The 20,268-nt window shown below is 32.5% G+C and overlaps 1 protein-coding gene across 1 annotated transcript; it reads left to right on the top strand.

Moving 5' to 3' along the window:
- Positions 1-5,950: 5,950 nt before the first annotated feature.
- LOC108914488 (sushi, von Willebrand factor type A, EGF and pentraxin domain-containing protein 1-like) lies at positions 5,951-19,474 on the top strand. Its single transcript, XM_018720306.2, has 4 exons — positions 5,951-6,140; positions 18,806-18,907; positions 19,084-19,236; positions 19,286-19,474. Exons 1-4 carry the CDS (start codon positions 6,032-6,034, stop codon positions 19,441-19,443), a joined length of 522 nt encoding a protein of 173 aa, XP_018575822.1. The 5' UTR covers positions 5,951-6,031; the 3' UTR covers positions 19,444-19,474.
- The last annotated feature ends 794 nt before the right edge of the window (positions 19,475-20,268 follow it).

Below are 20,268 nucleotides of genomic sequence, written 5' to 3'. Positions count from 1 at the left end.
GTGTAATCGAATTATCGGTTAAGCTCAAGATCGACAAAATTCGTCAATCGGCCCAGAATCCGCTATTTCCGTCCGTTCCGAGACGGAGCCACCGTGATTATGCGACTTACGAACTTAGCGATTCGATATCTGCCATATAGTCAAGGAGAATTACATATTGACATGGCTGTTGCTTGACGTAACTTGGATATTATTAAAAATCGATCGAAAATAATATATACAATGAAAATATAAGGTTGCGCCAAGAAAAAAAGTTGTGCTATTTGCAGAAAAAATTAAAAACTGCAAAAATACTCATAAATAACGTGTTTTTTCTAACATTTTTCAACATAACTTCTTAAATATTCAGTTTACAGAAAAAACTATTACTGGTGAAATTGTTTGTTATGAAATTTGCTACAAGATAGAATTGTTTTGATACCTGCGTATATCATATTTTTGTTGCTAAATAGCCAAAACAACGTAAGAAAGTGATGAAAATCGAGGTAATTTGGAAGTGTCAAACTGACAGCCAAGAAATTGTCCAATTCTACTATAAATGTAGATGTAAGTACTTTAAACGATTATAAAACGAAATTCCAAAACCCGATCCAAATCGGTCTGATAGTATTGGTATGAGACAATTTGTTACTAAATTTCAGCGCGAAATGTCGTTATTTTTTTACGTGAGTGCTGGGGTTAAAGTTAGGCATTTTAATTGGCGCTGATTTTTTTACACATACTTAGACCCCGTAACAATCATATAGAATCGTTAGAATATCAATTTTCTTTTTTTGAATAATTTTTGGAGCGAATTTAAAAGTTAGAAAAATTTTGACTTTATAAACAAATACTTTCGTGAAGCGGTTTTGCGGGTTGGAAAATATACCAAAGTACTAAAAAACAGTTCTCGGAAAGACGCTTAACTTGAAAAAAAGAACGTTCAAATCGGTCCTATAAGTTCCGAGATATAGAGTGTCAAAGTTAACAAGCGCTTGCTGCAAAACTATGTATAATGTAACAACAATAAAAATTGAATTTGGTAGGTTTTTTCAAGAACTTTCCGTATGTGTTTTTATAAATATGATCGCACGTGTGCTTTTTTATGAAAATTCAATGAATATTGTCAAGCCGACCATTTGTGCCGCAAAACCGAGGGGAGGGGATGAATTATAGAAATTGAAATCGCGCGTTTTAAAAAAAAGCGCGCGCGCTTCGGCGTTCAATATCTCGGCTTCTATGGCTCCGATTTTGATGATTTTTTTTTTAATCGATAAAGCAAAATGAGAGGAATTCAATTATCAAGATTTCATTATTATAAAGCCCTTTTCTGTCTATTACGACTACTTAAAATTTCTCACATTTGTTATACTGTATATTCATGTAAATAATAATATCGATGGTAGGATATAGGAACATAATCCACTGTTAATAGGTATTAGTTTTAATAATTACGTGGTAATAATGTTTAAATAAAATCTTGAAATTTTTATTTAATATGTAATTTATTTATTGTATGCATAGAATATAGAAAAAGATAGATGCAAATAATTATTTATTTATGTTTATAAAACGTGTTTATTATATTTTCATTATCATCATATTATTAAAGTTTTTCACTTTTTACATCATTGCTGTTTTCAGTTATATCAGCATTGGAATAGGTACCGTTTTCCATTATTTTCAAATCAGTGTTTAACTAATTGTAAGTAGGTACCACTGTCAGATTATCAGCAAATGATGATTTATGGTTGGTTATGGTTGGTTAATTTGATTTTTTATATTTGCTAGCAATTTCATAGCCATCCTCGCAAGAAATTGGATCATTTTATTTATCACAAAAACTCAAAACAGAAAAATTAAAAGATAGGTATATGGAGATGTAATATGGATAGATATAGAGTAAATTTTTACAATAGATTTTGATTAAATATACAAGGTGTCTAATTTAGAAAAATCAAGTTTTGGTGGTTCGGTCAATCAAATGCGACAATAAAAATGAAATTGAAATAGGTCGAAGACCATTACATCTTTAGACATGAATATAGGGAAGCTTTATAAAATTCCTCTAACATTACGCGTAGAATCCAAATATGCAAAAATATATAGGATTTTCCATTTATAATAAGCAAATAGGTGGCGACTACCGGCATAACCGGAAGTACTACAACAATGGCATTATTTTATTTAAACTCTTTTTAAATAAAACCTCCAAAACCAGCAGGTCCCAAATTTTCAAAATTCAAATCGAAGTAGTCTCCGAAATATTCTAATAGGCCGTCACCGTATGACAGCTTGTAGAAGAAAAATTTGGGAGAGAAAACAGCAACTATGCTGTAAAAAAGCGGAATACTTTAATAATGCGATGATACGTTTCATAAATATCAAATAAATAAATTACATATTAAATAAAAAATTCAAGGTTTTAAACATTATTACGAATTATTAAAACTAATAACTATTAACAATGGACTATGTATATCTACCATCGATATTATTATTTACATGAATATACAACAACAATGAAATATGTGAAATTTTAAGTAGTCATAATAGGCTGATAGGGCTTTATAATATTTTAATGAAATCTTGATAATTGAATTCCTCTCATTATGATATGTTGATTTTTAAAAAATCATAAAAATCGGAGCCGTAGAAGCCGAGATATTGAACGCCGAAGAGGGCACGCTCTTTTTGAACGCGCAATTTCAATTTCTATCATTCATCCCCTCCCTCCGGTTTTTCGGCTGAAATGGTCGGTTTGGCGATATTCATTGAATTTTCATAAAAAAGGCACACGTGTGATAATATTTATAAAAGCACATATGAAAAGTACTTAAAAAACCTACCAAATTCATATTTTGCTGTTGTTACATTATGCACAGTTTTGCAGCTAACGCTTGTTGACTTTGACACTCGATATCTCAGAACTTATACGACGAATTTGAACGTTCTTTTTTTCAAGTTAAGCGTCTTTCCGAGAACTGTTTTTTGGTACTTTGGTATATTTTCCATCCCGCAAAGCCGCTTCACGAAAGTAATTGTTTATAAAGTCAAAATTTTTCTAACTTTTAAATTCGCTCCAAAAATTATTCAAAAAAAGAAAATTGATATTCCAACGATTCTATATCCAGGCATCCAAGTAAGTGTAAAAAAAATCAGCGCAGATTAAAATGCCTAACTTTAACCCCAGCACTCACGTAAAAAAATAACGACATTTCGCGCTGAAATTTAGTAACAAATTGTCTCATACCAATACTATCAGGCCGATTTGGATCGGGTCTTGGAATTTCGTTTTATAATCGTTTAAAGTACTTACATCTACATTTATAGTAGAATTGGACAATTTCTTGCCTGTCAGTTTGACACTTCCAAATTACCTCGATTTTCATCACTTTCTTACGTTGTTTTGGCTATTTAGCAACAAAAATATGATATGCGTAGGTATCAAAACAATTCTATCTTGTAGCAAATTTCATAACAAACAAATTCACCAGTGATAGTTTTTTCTGTAAACTGCATATTTAAGAAGTTATGTTGGAAAATGTTAGAAAAAACACGTAATTTTTGAGTATTTTTGCAGTTTTTAATTTTTTCTGCAAATAGCACAACTTTTTTTCTTGGCGCAACCTTATATTTTCATTGTATATATTATTTTCGATCGATTTTTAATAATATCCAAGTTACGTCAAGCAACAGCCATATCTCTAAGGTTTTGAGCTTAATTCTCTTGGACTAATAGGAGTTGGGAGTCGGAAGAGTCGGCTCCCAGTTTCGATTCTCAACTTTGAAATGAGTCATTTGATTAGAAACATCAAAATGAATCGTTTTGCCCATCACTACTGACTACGATAGAATAAAATAACATTATGCACGCTAGGGTGCGCTAGGTTTACATAGAATATAGGGTTGCCTACGAGTAGGACAGTTCACACAAAATAAAGAAATGTTTAGTATGTAGTAACAATCTTGTTTAGTTTAGTGTGTATTTAAATTTTACATGTTTTATTGTCAATTCGCGTGCGACAAGTATGATTACCGCACGCAAATAAATAGCTATTTACTGACCTAAAAAAACAGAAACAGAAAGATAGGACTTATCCCGCATGGTAATAATAGTAGGTAATTATTATTACATATCAAGGTGGAAAATGTTTCATTCTTGTCGAGGGGAAAGGATGAACTATGTTTGTATACTATTTTATTTATGGCATTAAAAATGTCAAACAGACAAACTTAAATTAGTTGCATTTGTAATCAAAAAAAGTGTTTTCGAAGACAATGAGCGATTCAGAAGAAATTATTTGTACTCCTCAAATGAGAGAAGCCGCTGAAAGTTTGGAAAAATATTTGTAACCTAAGAAGAATCGTACAAGGTTTTTTGAAATAAACATTTTCATTATTCAATGAATATTGACATTTACCTGGGTTAAAAGTGGCATTTGTCTGAGTGGAAAGTAATCACTTTCCATCTGGATATATCTCAAAGCCAGAAATATGTATCTTTCAAACTTACTGTAAGTTTGAAATATCAACATTACATATGTGGTTGTAAATAAAAATATTAATTTTAAAAAGTGACATTTAAATGACAGTTATTTATGTCCACTTAATAAACGGAATAAAAATCGTTTCGCTCCTGAACCCTAATATTTCACTGCATTTGTAATAAAAAATAATATGTGCAATTCGTGCGGTTGTCTATTACCCACTTGAGCAGATGAGCGCACGAACGAAGTGAGTTCACTCTCGTGGGCAATAGACAACTTGCCGCACAATATACTATTTTCTTCAATCTTCACAAAACTATGACATTTTTTGACTGTCAGTCTCGAAGGTTGACATTTTCCTTACTGAGAAAAAAAAATGGTATCTTAGCAACAAAAGTATTCACTTTTAATCCTAGGAGCTAAAGTTGACACTTTTAATCCTTAGATTAAAAGTGTTAATCAAGTTTTAATTTATAAAAATTTATTCAACAATATTTACAATAATTTTTGTTTATCCACCACATTGATACACAGTTTGAACAAGTATTAAAATTAAATAAACCACTGGAACTACCACTACTCATTCTTGGAGCAATTCTGAAAGCAGTGGCAACGGTGCTGTACTCTTTCCAGTTGTACAGTTTAAAAAAAAATTCCACTTCCTGCGAGACGGCATTGATTTTACGAATACAGAACACCATTCGATAACACTTTCTACTAACATATCTGAGAAGTAATCGACGTTATACCAATCCGAGTGCACGTAAAGTAAAATATTCTCGATAAAAACTTAAATAATTGTCTCCTAACACAGTAAAATAACTTAGTCTTTTGATTTTGGTATTGGGAATTTTTGTAATTAAGGTGGATTTCACATCTTCAACATTATCAATTATTAAATTGCATCCGCCCGCAACTTCCAATATTAGGACGACCTATAAAGAAGCCTTTTAAAAATGTTGTTCTTTTATTTTTAAAACGTTTGTTTACCTTCACCATTAAATATAAATTATCAGGTGCTCTATTCAAAAAGCAATCAACTTGCTCCTTTGTAAATACTCGCGATTTTTTGGTAACTTCAAATATTTGCTTATATCAATCCGCTTCTTTATATCCAACCTTGACCGCAACATTGAATACCGTGACGGCTTCATTTTATTTGCTAAGTTTGAAAAATATACCATCAATACACCTTCTGAATACAACTTCATGTTTTTTTCTTTGCACCAATCCATAAAAAGTTGGTAGACACATTCATAAATTTCTCGATATTTCTTTGGGAGAATATTCAAAGAAACCTCTTTCGCACACTCCAGTATCTCCTCAGGTATAACTAAATCTGCATTAGATTCCATTTTACATAGTTTTCAGCAAATTGAACCACAAACATTCTCCCTATCGCATACTAATAAGTAATTCATAACTCGTTTGTTGGACGATACATTATTAGTTTTTAATTATATTTTATATTTTTAGCCATAAAATGTAATAAGCTACCTCAAACAAAGTTTGGAAAAACAACGCCAAATTCGTGCAATTTTGGAAGGCAAGAGTTTGGAAAGATGTGTATAATAACATGTAACGATGGATTTAAAATTATAGGTCCATCAGAAAAACGATGTATGAGTCATGGTACATGGAATAGTAAATTTGAGGATACTTATTGTATAGGTAATAAGTTTTATAATTAATTATTTACATTTTTATGAGTTTATAGGTGCTAACACATTGTATGTAGATAATATGCCTTGCTTTTATAAAAAAATCCACACCTACATATTTTTTGGGATATCGATAGATTGTTTTAATATCCCATTCAGTTTTGCTGCCACAGTAGTACAAAGTTTAACAGTTGTTAGATATTTTAATGTTTTAATGAAACTAATATAGGTATCTAATTGTTTTATTTGTTAAAATTCATACAACAAAACATTGTATACTACTGAATAACGCAAATTATTCATTTTTTCAAATAGGTAACGGCCAACAGTAGAAAGTGTCTATAGGACAGTTTACATATCACAAATTCACAAAGCATTCAATTTTTAACTGTTATTATACAAAGTTGAATGGTGGCATATTTATACGCAGACTACCTTTCACTTCTAGAAATACATATCATAAGATTTTATCTCCATTGCCGTCGTGAAAACTGATTTTTTAAAACCTTTTGCGTAATCTCATATTCCGCTGCTAAACAGGCTGTAGTGTTACAAATTTAGTTTCCACTGAAATTTTACTCTTTACTATTATGTTAGTTTCACACAGTTGGTTTAAAAAACGAAGCATTGATAAGCACTCACATATAAGCGATTTATAGATTGACTATTTATATCACTTTAAAAAGGTAATAATTTCAGATTAATATTCCGTGAAACACGTTCCAATATTCCTAAATAACTGACCCATGCTTAAAGTTAACACTGCGTAACATAAATTTTAAGTATAAAATGTACATATAAAAAATCTGCCATTTCTTAGAAATTCTTCTCAAAAAAGTAGCATACATTCGAGAAAACCGTGTAACAATAAAATAAAATTCACTACCTAATATTTTTTTAATGTGCCTTCTAAATCTAGCATTTTCAGTAAACTTTTTTAATCGGAATGCACGTGTATTTTGTTTTATTTGGTGTCTATATTTTCCTTCATATAATTATAATAGGGTACTTGAATTGAAACTCCTTAATTGTATCGGAAAAGCGCAGCATAGTAGACGGATATTAGTGGCGGTGGTGGCAGGCAGGCGCCACGGAGGGGAGCGACGCGACGGGAGCGATCATCCCCCATCAAATCATCCGAAAGAATTTTTTTTGTAGAAATGAAACAAAAAAACCCACCACAAAAATAAATCCCAACAGCTCCATACCCCACAATATAATACTTTTACTTGTTGTTTGTTACCTGATTAAAAATGTTTATCCACGACTATTGTATAATGTACCCATTATACGTCTGTTTGCTCGACCTTAATAATACCCATTAATCACGGCAGTGATTAATGAGTCATTAATCACATACTGTCAGATGCTTCCTTAATTTAGCTATAATATTATATTGTTCTGCTACAAACAATCCGTTTTTAAAATTTTATTGTGTAAACCACTAAATATTTTCAATTCAGTGCTGTACATATAAAAAAAAAAAATTAAATAAGTGAATTTTCCTAGACCGGATTCGAACCCGGGACCCGCGGTTGGAAGGGAAAGAGCATCTACACTGAGCCATCAGCGACTTCATTTATGCGAGTCGTATATCTGTTTCTTAACATACCATGTTTTTCGAAACATTTCAAAAAAAACTTCAACAAAAATATTTATTAGTCGTGGATAAAGTATAGTATTCTACTCCCGTATAATGGGTATTATTATAATACCCATCATTATACGCTCGTTGAATAATATACTATTATCAGCTTCTTTACTGCATAATCTTTTTGTTAGCACTGTACAAACGCCCCTTCCCCAAATCCATCTCTGGATTCGCCCCTGGGTGTTGGTGCCGGAGGGAAAGAGAAGGGGGAACGAGAAGAACAATAACAGTAATAGCACCAGTAACAGTAACAGTAACAATAATACTAACTGTTCAAAATCGACGAGATTGTGGACCCTTACATGTGGTCTAATTTCAGGGTCTAGTGGCTGATATAATCCGGAATGGGGTCTGCGGAATAAGACGGCCGTTCATCCGCCTTTTCCAGGTTATGAAAACCACTACGGGTTCAGAGGAAATCTGCGGTTCTCCATAGAGATTTGTCAGCAGGTGTGCTATTTGCTCGGGATAATTGTATTGTAGTGTATTCCCTAATTTTCGGTAGCGGTTGATTAGGTAATAGCGTTGAGTGAGAAATAATATTTCTCACTCAATGGTAATAGTTATTGTCAAACCACTTTTTTTGCAACGCCAGTAAGTTGTTGGAAAATACCAACTATTTCCGAGTCCTGTAAGACTTCTGTTTCGTGATAGTTTTCATTCAAATTATCGACAAGTAATTCTGGGCCTTCATCTTCATAGCACAGCATATTTATATGGGAAGTTTGAGCTTTTGTATCTGGCTTGTGGGATGTCGGGGTGCTGTCGTAATGTATCCAACATGACATCAACCTGGGGATAATGAGCGCTTCCGCACTTAAAGGTGGCACGTGTGTTTCTCTGTGAGTCTGTGCTATTTATAATTGCGGGCACACAAAATCTATCATTACTCATCTCCTATCAACAATTTTGAAGAAATATGTCAAAAAGTGCAGAACGTTTGCATACCAACGACCACATATGGCAATATGGAATATGGATTTTGACCTGCCACTCCCACGAGTGCTACGGAAATTTGTTTTCTAATAATGAAATGACCCGCTCTTCTCTTAAAATATGAAATTTGACAATGATGCATACCATAACTCCCAAGTCTCACATCAGTGGGCGTTTGGGGTCACACAGAGTATGAAACATCACGAGAAAAAGGTTTTAAAAAATTATTTTTCACGACGGAATTTGCGAAAACAAATTTTATGATGTATTTTTAAAGGTAGCTTCGGAATAAATATGATCTTGCAAACTTATACAATATATACACTAAACAGGGTGTTACGAAATTCACGGCCACGGACTGTAGATGTAGAATCATATAGCTAGATAAAAAAGTGTATTTATGATTTTTCAATCGGATCAGTATTTTTCGAGATATAGCAGTATCAAATATCCAAAAATAATAAAAACATACAGGGTGTCCCGCATAAGAACCGACACAGGACAGGTGCATGTAGGGGTATCCAAAATATTGTAATTTAACCAAACTTACCTATACAGGGTTCCATAAATAGGGTTCCAAACTTCTGCTGCGTTTATAACTCATTAAAATAAGCCAAAAAGTTCCTATTAACATGTGTCCTAAAACGCACTCTTAGGAAGTTATATGCCCTTAAAAGGGCTCAAACAAAACTGTTTTTTTTTTCTGTTATTGACAAAACGGTCGCAAATAAATAGAAAAAAATTTATGGGTCTTACATAACTTTTTACGTTAAATAACATGGGCTACTCCGTTTTTCGACATGCAAATCATATGCGTCCCATTTAGGTTGGTGAAGGGGGTTTTCGGCCCGTAATTTTTTTTATTTCAATTTTTTTACAATTTTCTCTACAGATTTATAAAATCTTAACAATTTTACGTAAAAAATATTATCTTTGTCCAAATCGATATTTCCAATGGTTTTCGAGTAAATTGAGTTTGAAAATTACTCTGCTCTTTAAGTTATTAGGCCAAAAATTACAAAAATCTGTTTACCATGGCAAATAAAAGACTGACGTTGCCACAACGCTTAACAATTTAAGTTATTGTTTTTTTTTTCTATTTATTTGCGACCGTTTTGTCAATAACAGAAAAAAAACAGTTTTGTTTGAGCCCTTTTAAGGGCATATAACTTTCTAAGGGTGCGTTTTAGGGCACATGTTAATAGGAACTTTTTGGCTTATTTTAATGAGTTATAAACGCAGCAGAAGTTTGGAACCATATTTTAGAAACACCCTGTATACAAAGTTGCACCCCTGAGGAATTATTAGCCCCCAAAGTGGGGCCCTAAATTTCGACAAAAATTAATATCTCTGCAACAGTTTACCGTAAAAGAACCAAATTTGGTACATGATTTAAGTTTATTACTGGTCTTCTTTGACTATGATTTAAAGTTAATTGAAGCACTACAAGGTGTTCATTGGGGATGACTCACCCCTAAAATTGTCCAGTACTTTTTTTCATTGACCGAATTGAAAAATAGTGAAAAATAGTAATATTATTTTTTTACTCCTGTTAAATTTTAAAAAAACTATGGTGTTCAAGAAAAACCGTATTAACTGAAACAAGATTTTAACAGTGTTTATTAGAAAATAATCGAAAAGTCAGTAGTAGGCAATGAATTTATCTTTCAAACTTGTCAGTTAGTAATAAAATTATTTTATTTCAGCAATTCTTCCACACTTTTCCGGCCATTTTCAACAATCAGAGGCAATTGTTGAAATAAAATAATTTTATTACTAACTGACAAGTTTGAAAGATAAATTCATTGCCTACTACTGACTTTTCGATTATTTTCTAATAAACACTGTCAAAATCTTGTTTCAGTTAATACGGTTTTTCTTGAAAAGTTTTTTAAAAAACAAGAGTAAACAAATTTTTAAAATTAAATTCTGCTGTGAAGTAATATAATATTATTTTTCAATTCGGTCAATGAAAAAAAAGGTCGGTACAATTTTAGGGGTGAGTCATCCCCAATGAATACCTAGTAGTGCTTCAATTAACTTTAAATCATAGTCAAAGAAAACTAGTAATAAACCTAAATCATGTACCAAATTTGATTCTTCTGCGGTAAAGTGTTGCAGAGATATGTATTAATTTTTTAGAAATTTAAGGCCCCAGTTTGGGGGCTAATAACTCCTCAGGGGTGCAACTTTGTATATAGGTAAGTTTGGTTAAATTACAATATTTTTGACACCTCTATATGCACCGGCCCTGTGTCGGTTCTTATGCGGGACACCCTGTATAGAGTTTGAACGTTGAACGCTTGCTGTTAGACAGTACAAAATTCTCTGGGCAAATCATTGTGGGCATTATGTAAGTGTACCGAATGTCAACTTCCAACACTTAATCTTTATATGAAAGGATTATACAGGATATTCCAATTAAAACTTCCCACCTGGAAAATATCGGAATTAAAAAAAAATTACGTCGATTTTATTTGACGTGATGGCGTAAGTTTTGGTGTCTTGGAAGCTACTCCTTAGGCAGGGGAGTAAAATACCCTTAAACCTTAAACGGCACCCTATGTTAAGTGATATCTTATTTTAAAGTTATTTCAATTCTGCTCTCGACGACATATGACTTTTTAAATTTTGGTTTGGATATGGCAATAAAATCATCACTTGAAGAATAAGACAAAATATCCATGAATGAAAGAATGTTACTTTATTCAGTGTTCAAATTGGTTTCCCTCCACTTCCATATAATAATAAAATTTTTGCGTCACTTCCGAACAAACACTTTGAAGCATTTCGGGCGTTATATGACATTCTTCAACAATTCACCGACTAAGCTCCTCAAGTGAGTTCGGTCGTGTTGTATAAATTTTCGACGTTAAGCGTTCCCATAGAAAAAAGTCTAAGGGCGAAGATCCGACGATCTGGAAGGCCACTCAATTTAACCTCTATGCTCTATCCAGTGATTTGGATTAAGAAAATCACGCACAGCTATGGCATAATGTTGGAGCACCATCCTGCTGAAACCACACATCTTGGCAAAGTGTTGCAATTTTCCAGTACTTCGACAATCATCGTTTCCAGTAGATTCAGATGTATGTTTCCATCAAGATTTCCCGGTAGGGCCTCTAAGGCCCTATGAGCTGGTCCCTAGAGGTGGTCCCCCAGGATACCTCCCCAAAAATTCAATTTTCTCGGATGCTGCATATGAGTTTCATGAAAAATACGTGGATTTTCATCACTCCAGTAGCGGCAATTATGGCGGTTGACTCGACCATCCAGTTGGAACATACATTCTTCACAGAAGCGCAAGCGGCGATCAGGATCGTCTTCATTAATTTCTTGTACTAAATTAAATTTTGAATGAATTTTTAAGATTCGGCGGCAACTAGATACAGAAATTCCTGCAGTACCAGCAAGTTACCGGAGACTCAAATTTGGTTCCATTACGATGTGACCCAGAACAGCTACCCGATTACTACATTAAGTACGACCTGTTCACGCTGATATTTTTTGTTTGCAGCTGATCTAGTTTCCGAAAATGTATGCACTAAATCCAGGACGTACCGAAGTGTTTTTGTCAGGATGACGATCATTAAAAATATGTGCTGCCTGCCGTACACAGTCATTATTCTTGTAGAACAAGCTAATTATTTCCACTTTTTCAACAATAGTATACGCCGTTTTCACGAATTGGAATTTAATCGATTTGTGAAGATTTTACGGGATATTGTCTCGACAAAACAAGACGAGACAATATTGTCTCGTTTAAAGTAAAACAGGTAAAAAAGTTGAACTGACAGAGTATAAAGTTTTGTATTGACAGATAAACGAAAAATCAAAACAAATTTATTTATGGAGAAATTGTTGGAGAAGGTCGTCAGATAACGCCCGAAATACTTCGAAATGTTCGTTCGGAAGTGGAGCAAAGATTTTATTATTGTATGGAAGCGGAGAGAAACCAATTCGAACATTTATTAAAATAACATTCTTTCATTCATTCATGTTTTGTCTTATTCTTGAAATGATGGTTTTATTGTCACATCCAAACCAAAATTCAAAAAGTCGTATGTCGTCGAGAGTAGAATTGAAAAAGCTTTAAAATGAGGCGTCACTCAACATAGGTTTTAAAGTTTAAGGGTATTTTACGCCCCTGTATAAGGAGCTCCAAGACCTTTACCATTGCGAAGTTCCGGGCGGCATATCTTTGCGAGGTCCTTCTTTGTGAAATGTACGTAAATCGAATGTAGATATTTCTGATGATTTAAGAGAAATGCAAAAGTTATAAATTTTAAGTTTTCAAATATTACATTAAGAGATTTGTAAAAGTTAACAAATACAAAGACGATAAATTTTTAATAATGATAAAATAAGGTACAAGTTTTTTTATTTATGTTTTACAGTCAAATTACAAAAAATATTATTATCCACTGATAAATTAATGGATTTGGATATCGATCAATAAATACATCTAATTGAGAAATTTTATTTAGATACCTATTACTACTTATTAAGTATTAATGTGTTTACTATGAATAAACCAACTTTATTTTATTGTCATATACTTCTGTAACTAATAGCTAAGGATAAAATAATGTTTTAAATATAAACTTTTTTACTCGGGTTGTTGCGCGAGGTCCCTGTAAAAGCGAGGCCCCGGGCGATTGCCCTGCTCGTCACCCCCTAACCACCCCCTAAGGCTGCCACGGCCAAGACACCAAAACTTGCACCATCAAGTGTCTTCCTTGAAAAGAAAATCGACGTCTCAGGTATTTTTTGTTTTTTTATTCCTATATTTTCCAGGTGGGTTTACTGTATACAGAGTGTCCCGGAAATGGTGGAAATCTCTCCGATATGGATAGATAATGAGAAAATAATGTCACAAGTTCATATAAAATATTTTTTCCTCCGGGCTCACCCTGTAGATTTACTAGCTCTTGAAATTGAGAATTAAAAATGGTTTTTTTGCTGTAACTTTTATATTTTTCCATAAATTTTGAAAATTTTTTGGCAGGATCTATAATTTTTGAATAACTCATAATTTGTTATAAAATATGGAGTATTCCAATGAAGAATATGCTGATATGCATTTAATGTACGGGTGGGCTATTGTAATGCTTCGGCAGCAACAAGATTTTTATCAGCATTCTTATCCTAATAGAAGGATTCCGGATCGCAAAACTTTCGAACGTATTGATCAAAGATTAAGAGAAACTGGTAAAATACGATTACTATTATTAAACAAAATGGATATTAAATAAATTTTAATGTCTTTAGGTCAGTTTGCTCCTGTTACTGCAAACAGGGGTGCTCCGCGAACAGCACGTACAGTTGAAGTAGAGGAAAATATACTGGACGAAGTTGCTGCTCATCCAACAGTTAGCATTAGGTCATTATCTTCTTTTACCAATGTTCCAAAGACCACTGTTGCAACAATCCTTAGAGAACAGCTTCTTCACCCTTACCATATCCAAAAAGTGCATGCTCTTAATCCTGATGATTTTCGTGCAAGAGTACAGTTTTCTCAATGGTTTCTTCAGAGACATGAGCAAAATCCTATGTTTACGAGATTAATTCGGTATACTGACGAAGCAAGTTTTGGGAGGAATGGAGTTATTAACTCCCATAATTTACATTATTGGTCTGATGAGAACCCACACGCTATTATTGAAACTAGGCACCAAAGACAATTTTATGTTAATGTTTGGAGTGGAATTATTGGTCCTTACTTATTGGGTCCATTTGTGTTACCCCCTAGACTGAATGGTCAACGTTACCTAGATTTCCTTGTGCATCAATTACCACGACTGTTAGAAGATGTTGATCTTGAAACCAGAAATGCACTGATATTCATGCACGGTGGGGCGCCGCCTCACTTTAGTGCTGCAGTAAGGGACCATTTAAACGAGGTATATCCTAATCGCTGGATAGGTCGCGGTGGACCTATTCATTGGCCTGCCCGAACTCCAGATATGAACCCACTTGAATTTTTCTTTTGGGGGCATTTGAAAAATCTTGTTTATTCCACACCTGTAACCACTAGAGAAGAATTAGAAGAAAGGATTTTTTATTGTGCAAATGAAATACGACAAAATCCTGAAATGTTATGGAGAGTGCAAAGTCTTCTGAGCTCGTATTTGTATAAGAGAAGGTGGAACTAATATTGAGAATTTAATATGAATTATATTAGTTACAAAATTTTGATTGTCATGCACTTTTCGTTTAGTTAGTTTAGTTAAGTCCAAATTCTCATAATTTGGAACACTGCTATTGCAAATTAATTGTCCTTTATTCTGATATGTAAAAGCCAACTACTATTAAACCTGTGTTTCTGTTAAATAAAATGTCTCAAATTAAACAGTACCGTTGTCTCTAAACTTGTTTTTCTACAAACGTCATTAAGGTATAATTTTAACGCATGCTGTCAGTCAATTTGTAAGTCATGTGATTTACCTTTAAAACCACTGTTATAAAATCACACTTTAGAAACTGTCAGTACACGTTAAAAATTATACAAAATTATATTTTATGGATATTCAACAAGTATACCTACCTTTTTTACGTAAAATACCATAAATTTTTATAAAATGATGGAAAATTTGGGGTATAGTGGTACAAAAATTTTTTTTCTAGAAATTTTGGTGGGGGGTGCTTTGCCTCCGGGCCTCCGTAATTATTATCGAGGATTTCATATTATCATCCAAAACAGCTTCTAAAATTATAGATCCAGCCAAGAAATTTTCTAAATTTATTGAAAAATACAAAAGTTACAGCAAAAAAACCATTTTCAATTCTCAACTTCAAGAGCTAATTACTCTACAGGGTGAGCCCGGAGGAAAAAATTTTATATGAACTTGTGACATTATTTTCTCATTATCTATCCATATCCGAGAGATTGCCCACCATTTCCGGGACACCCTGTATGTACATGTAGGTATAAAATTTGAACGTTGAATGCTTGCTGATAGGCGGTACAAAATTCTCTGGGCAAATCATTGTGGTGTAACTGTACCGGATGTCAACTTCCAATACTTAACTTTTATATGAAAAGATTATATAATCATCAGCAATTTATTACAGGATCAGATTGTGATTTCCGTTTTATTAAGCCATCGAAATTGACCTGTTGGTAAACTTAGGCAGCACAACCGTAGAGTTACTAGTCTAGGAAGATTATAAAATAATTTGACTTTCTTGCCACAAAATCATCAACGAATTTATTATTAGCATCAGCCCACACCTCTGCCAGTGATAAGTTTCTAAAGCTGGTATTGTTTTGTTTCATATCTACTGTCATACTAAATATGCACACTGAATTTGGTTAAATTATTTCAAATTAAAAATTCAAAACTGATTTTTTTTTAATTTTTGACACGTTATAGCTGGACAATTGCTGCCCTAAGACCCCACATTTGTATAACAAAAAACCCTTATTTTTGGCCACAGAATACGCTCCTGGATTTTTGACATCTACTTAAGAAACACCCTGTATTGTTGGCTGGTTTCTTCACTTAAAAGGCGGCCAGACTAGGCTATTTTACCTCCTGCTGGTGGCTGCTCGCTGTAAACATCGACAGCAAGCAACGCTGGTTTGGGTTATCATTAGTTTTATATGGTAAAAAAAGCGGCTGCTAGGAATTCATATTGTGCTATCAGCAGCCAGCAGCCATCGGGAGCTGGTAAAGCAGCCTAGTCTGACTATCGCTTTAATCTCACTGCCATTTAGATTTTTTAAATGATTTCATTTTCTTTATACATATATACATATTTAGATACCAGTGAACTTTTATAAAAAATAGCGAATAAAGGAAAGATTCCAAATTTGTTTATTATATAGGTAGGTACGTAGAAGGTGCGAAAATTTTAAATCGTGACGTATATGTATATACAGGATGTTTTAAATTGCATGCGCAACACGGCTATGTCTGAAATAGTTAGATATAGATAAGTAAATAAATTAGCGAAGTAATGTAGTTTGGTATAATAAATTCCCAAAGAGAAATCAAAATAGTTTTTTTGATTTGAAAGATTTTAATACTAAATTTTAATTTTCCTCTGCTTATTTAAAGAGCTACACGGAAATAGAAAACACAATTTTTGCTCCTCTGTTTGAAAGTGCATTATTGGATTATGTAATTTTCTTTTGAGTCTAATGATACGTTATTGCTCAGTGACGTTTCGGACCAGAAGAGTAATCATAATTTTTACAATAATGTTGTATCTTTTATAACTTTAACAATTTTCATAAATTGACAAAGAAAATTTTGTTATGACTATCAGTAGAATAAACATTATTAGAGGTATTGGAAAAATTTTAGTATGAATATTTCTTCTAATTCATTATGTAATAATTATAAATTATTATTATTCTATTAGAAGTTAATTATTTCGTTAATCGTTAAAGTTAATCTATAAATGTATTTAAATTAAAATAAAATATTTAAATATCAACGAATATCAATAATAATAATTTATGTTTACTCGACCTTTTAAAAAATAAGCGTTAACTCGGCGCGCTACTTTAGATCACATTTGCTGACTGGGAACGCGCCGGCGCACCACAAGAAACAGCTGACTTCCCGGTCGTCTTACAATTGGTTTCAAAATCAAAGTGCGGTGAATTCCAATTTAACAAAGTGTATACGTACTACAAACTGAATAATTAGTTGAATACACTCATATTCAATTACATTGAATATGAGTGTAAACCTATAACTAAATTCGAAAACAGTTATTATTTTACGATATTATTTTCAGAGATAGGAAATCAAGAAGTAACACATTTTGACAAATAAATAAAGTTGCTAAAAATTGATGTGTTTTTTCACTAGATTACGGTTTCGCTAATGTTTTTTTTTGTTATTTTTTTTGTGAGTGTTTGAATTGTAAAAAATGTTAATACCTAGTACATTCTTGCGAAAGGAGTGACACTTATAGTAGTAGTACAATAACGCAAAATTATTATTGATAGGTTTATATTGTAAAAAAATTGTAGAAAGAGGAGCTTTTAAACTATACAAATTCACTTCTCACTACAGGGATCTCGGAAACGGTAAGAGATACGAAGTAGCTTAAATGGGGGCAAAGTTGCGTAATCAGGAGACCAACATTATGCCTCAAAAAAATCAAGGCTAACATGATTAGTTTTCGAAATATTTAAAAAAGAAACGAAATTTTGAAAATCCATTTTTGTCTAATTTCAGCCTTGTTTAAGGTGATATTTAAAAAAGAACACTTAACATGTGATGGAAATAAGTTTAAATAACTAGGTGGATTTCGCAGGGTCTAACGACACTTAGAGTATACGATAATTCAAGAAACATAGAAATCTAAAAAAAATAGATAAATTTGGAACGACTATATTGAAGATGAATTTTTAGAGACAAAACATCTGAATCTGGTTCGAGCTGAGGCAGTACAGTATTGGGGGTCATGAAGGCTTGCAAAAAATGAAATAACATTTCTAGGGTCGTATTAAAAAAAATTAAATTGATGATGGTCCTGGAGAGACGAAATATTACATATAAAAATTGATTATGTCATTCGGTAGAAGACAAAAAGTTGCCGTGAGAAATTGTTCTTTATTTTCAATATCACCTAAAACAAGACTGAAATTAAACAAAAACGACTTCCAAAATTTCGGTATTTTTCAAATATTTCGAAAACTAAACATGTTAGCTTTGATATTTTAGAGGCATAATGTTGGTCCCGTGATTACGCACTTTGCCTCTAGTTAAGCTACTTCGTATTTCTTACTGTTTCCGAGATCCCTGTAGTGAGAGGCAAATTTGAATTTGCTTTAAAAATATATATCCTATTTTTGTATGGCTATTCAAATATTCGTAAATCTGAATTGAGTGTACAAATTTTCGTTCTTTTTTTTTCGAGACGAAGATATTTTTGACTTCTTGTCGAGATTTATTTAAATTATTCAACTGATCAAAAATCATCTCCCTGTCTCTGACTATATCTGAAACAACAGCGTTTTGCAACCAATTTAAAACATCCAGAATATGAAGATTACTCCTAGGATATAATATCGAACCAACTGTAATGAATGAAGATGAATAACATGATTTCCAAATGTTTTGTAGATGTAGTACCTCCGAAACTGGAATGCCCACAAAATATAACTACAAATACTTTATTTGGAAAAAAGTATGGACAGGTACACTGGCAACATCCACATGTAACAGGTATGTACAGGGTGTATTTAAATGACGGAGGAAATCCGATCGTGATTATTAGGCTAAATATTTTAGTCTTAAGTCGCTTCATTTGCATATTACATGGTGCTTTTTTATTTTTTGCTTCAACTATTTATTTTAGGTTTATCAGTAAAACTTGCTCTTAATTTTTTTTTTAATTTTAGATAACTCTGGTCTCGAAGTTCTGGTATGGGTTAAACCAGCAATGAATAATATATCAGATTTTAAATTTCAAATTGGTAAAACACCTGTGATATATTTTGCACGAGATGCTTTTCATAATACTGCAAAATGTAGATTCTTTGTTTTAGTTGAAGGTATAATGTTTATAAGAGTTATTTTCAATTCTAATATAATTGTCTTCAGATAATGAAATGCCATTAATAGAGAATTGTGTAAATCCTCCACCTTTTCTAACAGGCGACTCGAATGGATCTAATATTACTTGGGAAGAGCCTTACATTTATGATAACTCACAGGAAGTTAAGGTAAATAAATACGAAATAAAATTAACCAGCATTTAGAGTTTTTACGTGTTTCAATATGTTCATATCTAATAAATAATATTCTTTGATCAAATGTTACTATTACTCAGTCCAAAGTGAAATTTAAAAGAGATATAATTTCGTTATAATCAAACTGCATAATTCCGTAAATATATTGTTAGGATGGTACTCTGTGGTTAGGATGACTTCAAAAATTGTTCACTTCACTACATGTCAAATTATATTTAGGAAGATGAAATACTGTCACGTTTCTTGTTTAAAATACTGGTAAAAAAAAATATTATTATTACTTCGAGCTACTCGCTTGGCTGCTGAGAGGGAAAACACACAAATCAATAAATTTTTACAAATCATTATAAAATAACATACACTCCGAGGGGTTGCTTATCAAGTGGAGACTCCTGGCCATCAACTGGCTCTCAAGGTGGCTCCGGACTGGCCCCGATTCACTTTTAAATTATTGTGCAATACTGACATGTAATTGATTCCAATTATATTTATAAATTTTGTTCTATGAAATGAATTAAATTAATAAGTATTTGTACTGAGGGTATTTTTGTAAAAATCTACTAAAAAGATGTGTCCAAATAAAATAATGCTATATGTCCATACATATATATCTTTCAAAGTTTTGACTATATTTACAGGGTGATTATTTAAATTTTCAATATTACCCTTTTTCTCTCTAAAGTACTTATAGTTGACAATACTATGCAAATAAATCTATTTATTTAGTTATTTCCCTTGTGAAATACTTGTGGTAGGTATTTATCTGCATATTTTTAATTGTTCTGGTAATCAACCCTCATTTAAAATTTCACTCAATCTGTAGGCCTTGCCAAA

This window comes from Anoplophora glabripennis, unplaced genomic scaffold, assembly GCF_000390285.2.
Source record: "Anoplophora glabripennis isolate ALB-LARVAE unplaced genomic scaffold, Agla_2.0 scaffold1153, whole genome shotgun sequence".
In the NCBI taxonomy this organism is placed as follows: Eukaryota; Metazoa; Arthropoda; class Insecta; order Coleoptera; family Cerambycidae; genus Anoplophora; species Anoplophora glabripennis.
Note: the sequence above shows the minus strand (reverse complement) of the source record. Positions and strands in the feature narration are given on the sequence as shown.

What these genes read in the sequence shown, in the direction of transcription:
- LOC108914488 (XM_018720306.2), top strand. Translation starts at nt 6,032, where the DNA reads ATGTGTATAATAACATGTAACGATGGATTTAAAATTATAGGTCCATCA. An exon ending in GCAACATCCACATGTAACAG is followed by an intron (nt 18,908 to 19,083) that starts GTATGTACAGGG and finishes TTTTAATTTTAG; the next exon opens with ATAACTCTGGTCTCGAAGTT. An exon ending in ATTCTTTGTTTTAGTTGAAG is followed by an intron (nt 19,237 to 19,285) that starts GTATAATGTTTA and finishes AATTGTCTTCAG; the next exon opens with ATAATGAAATGCCATTAATA.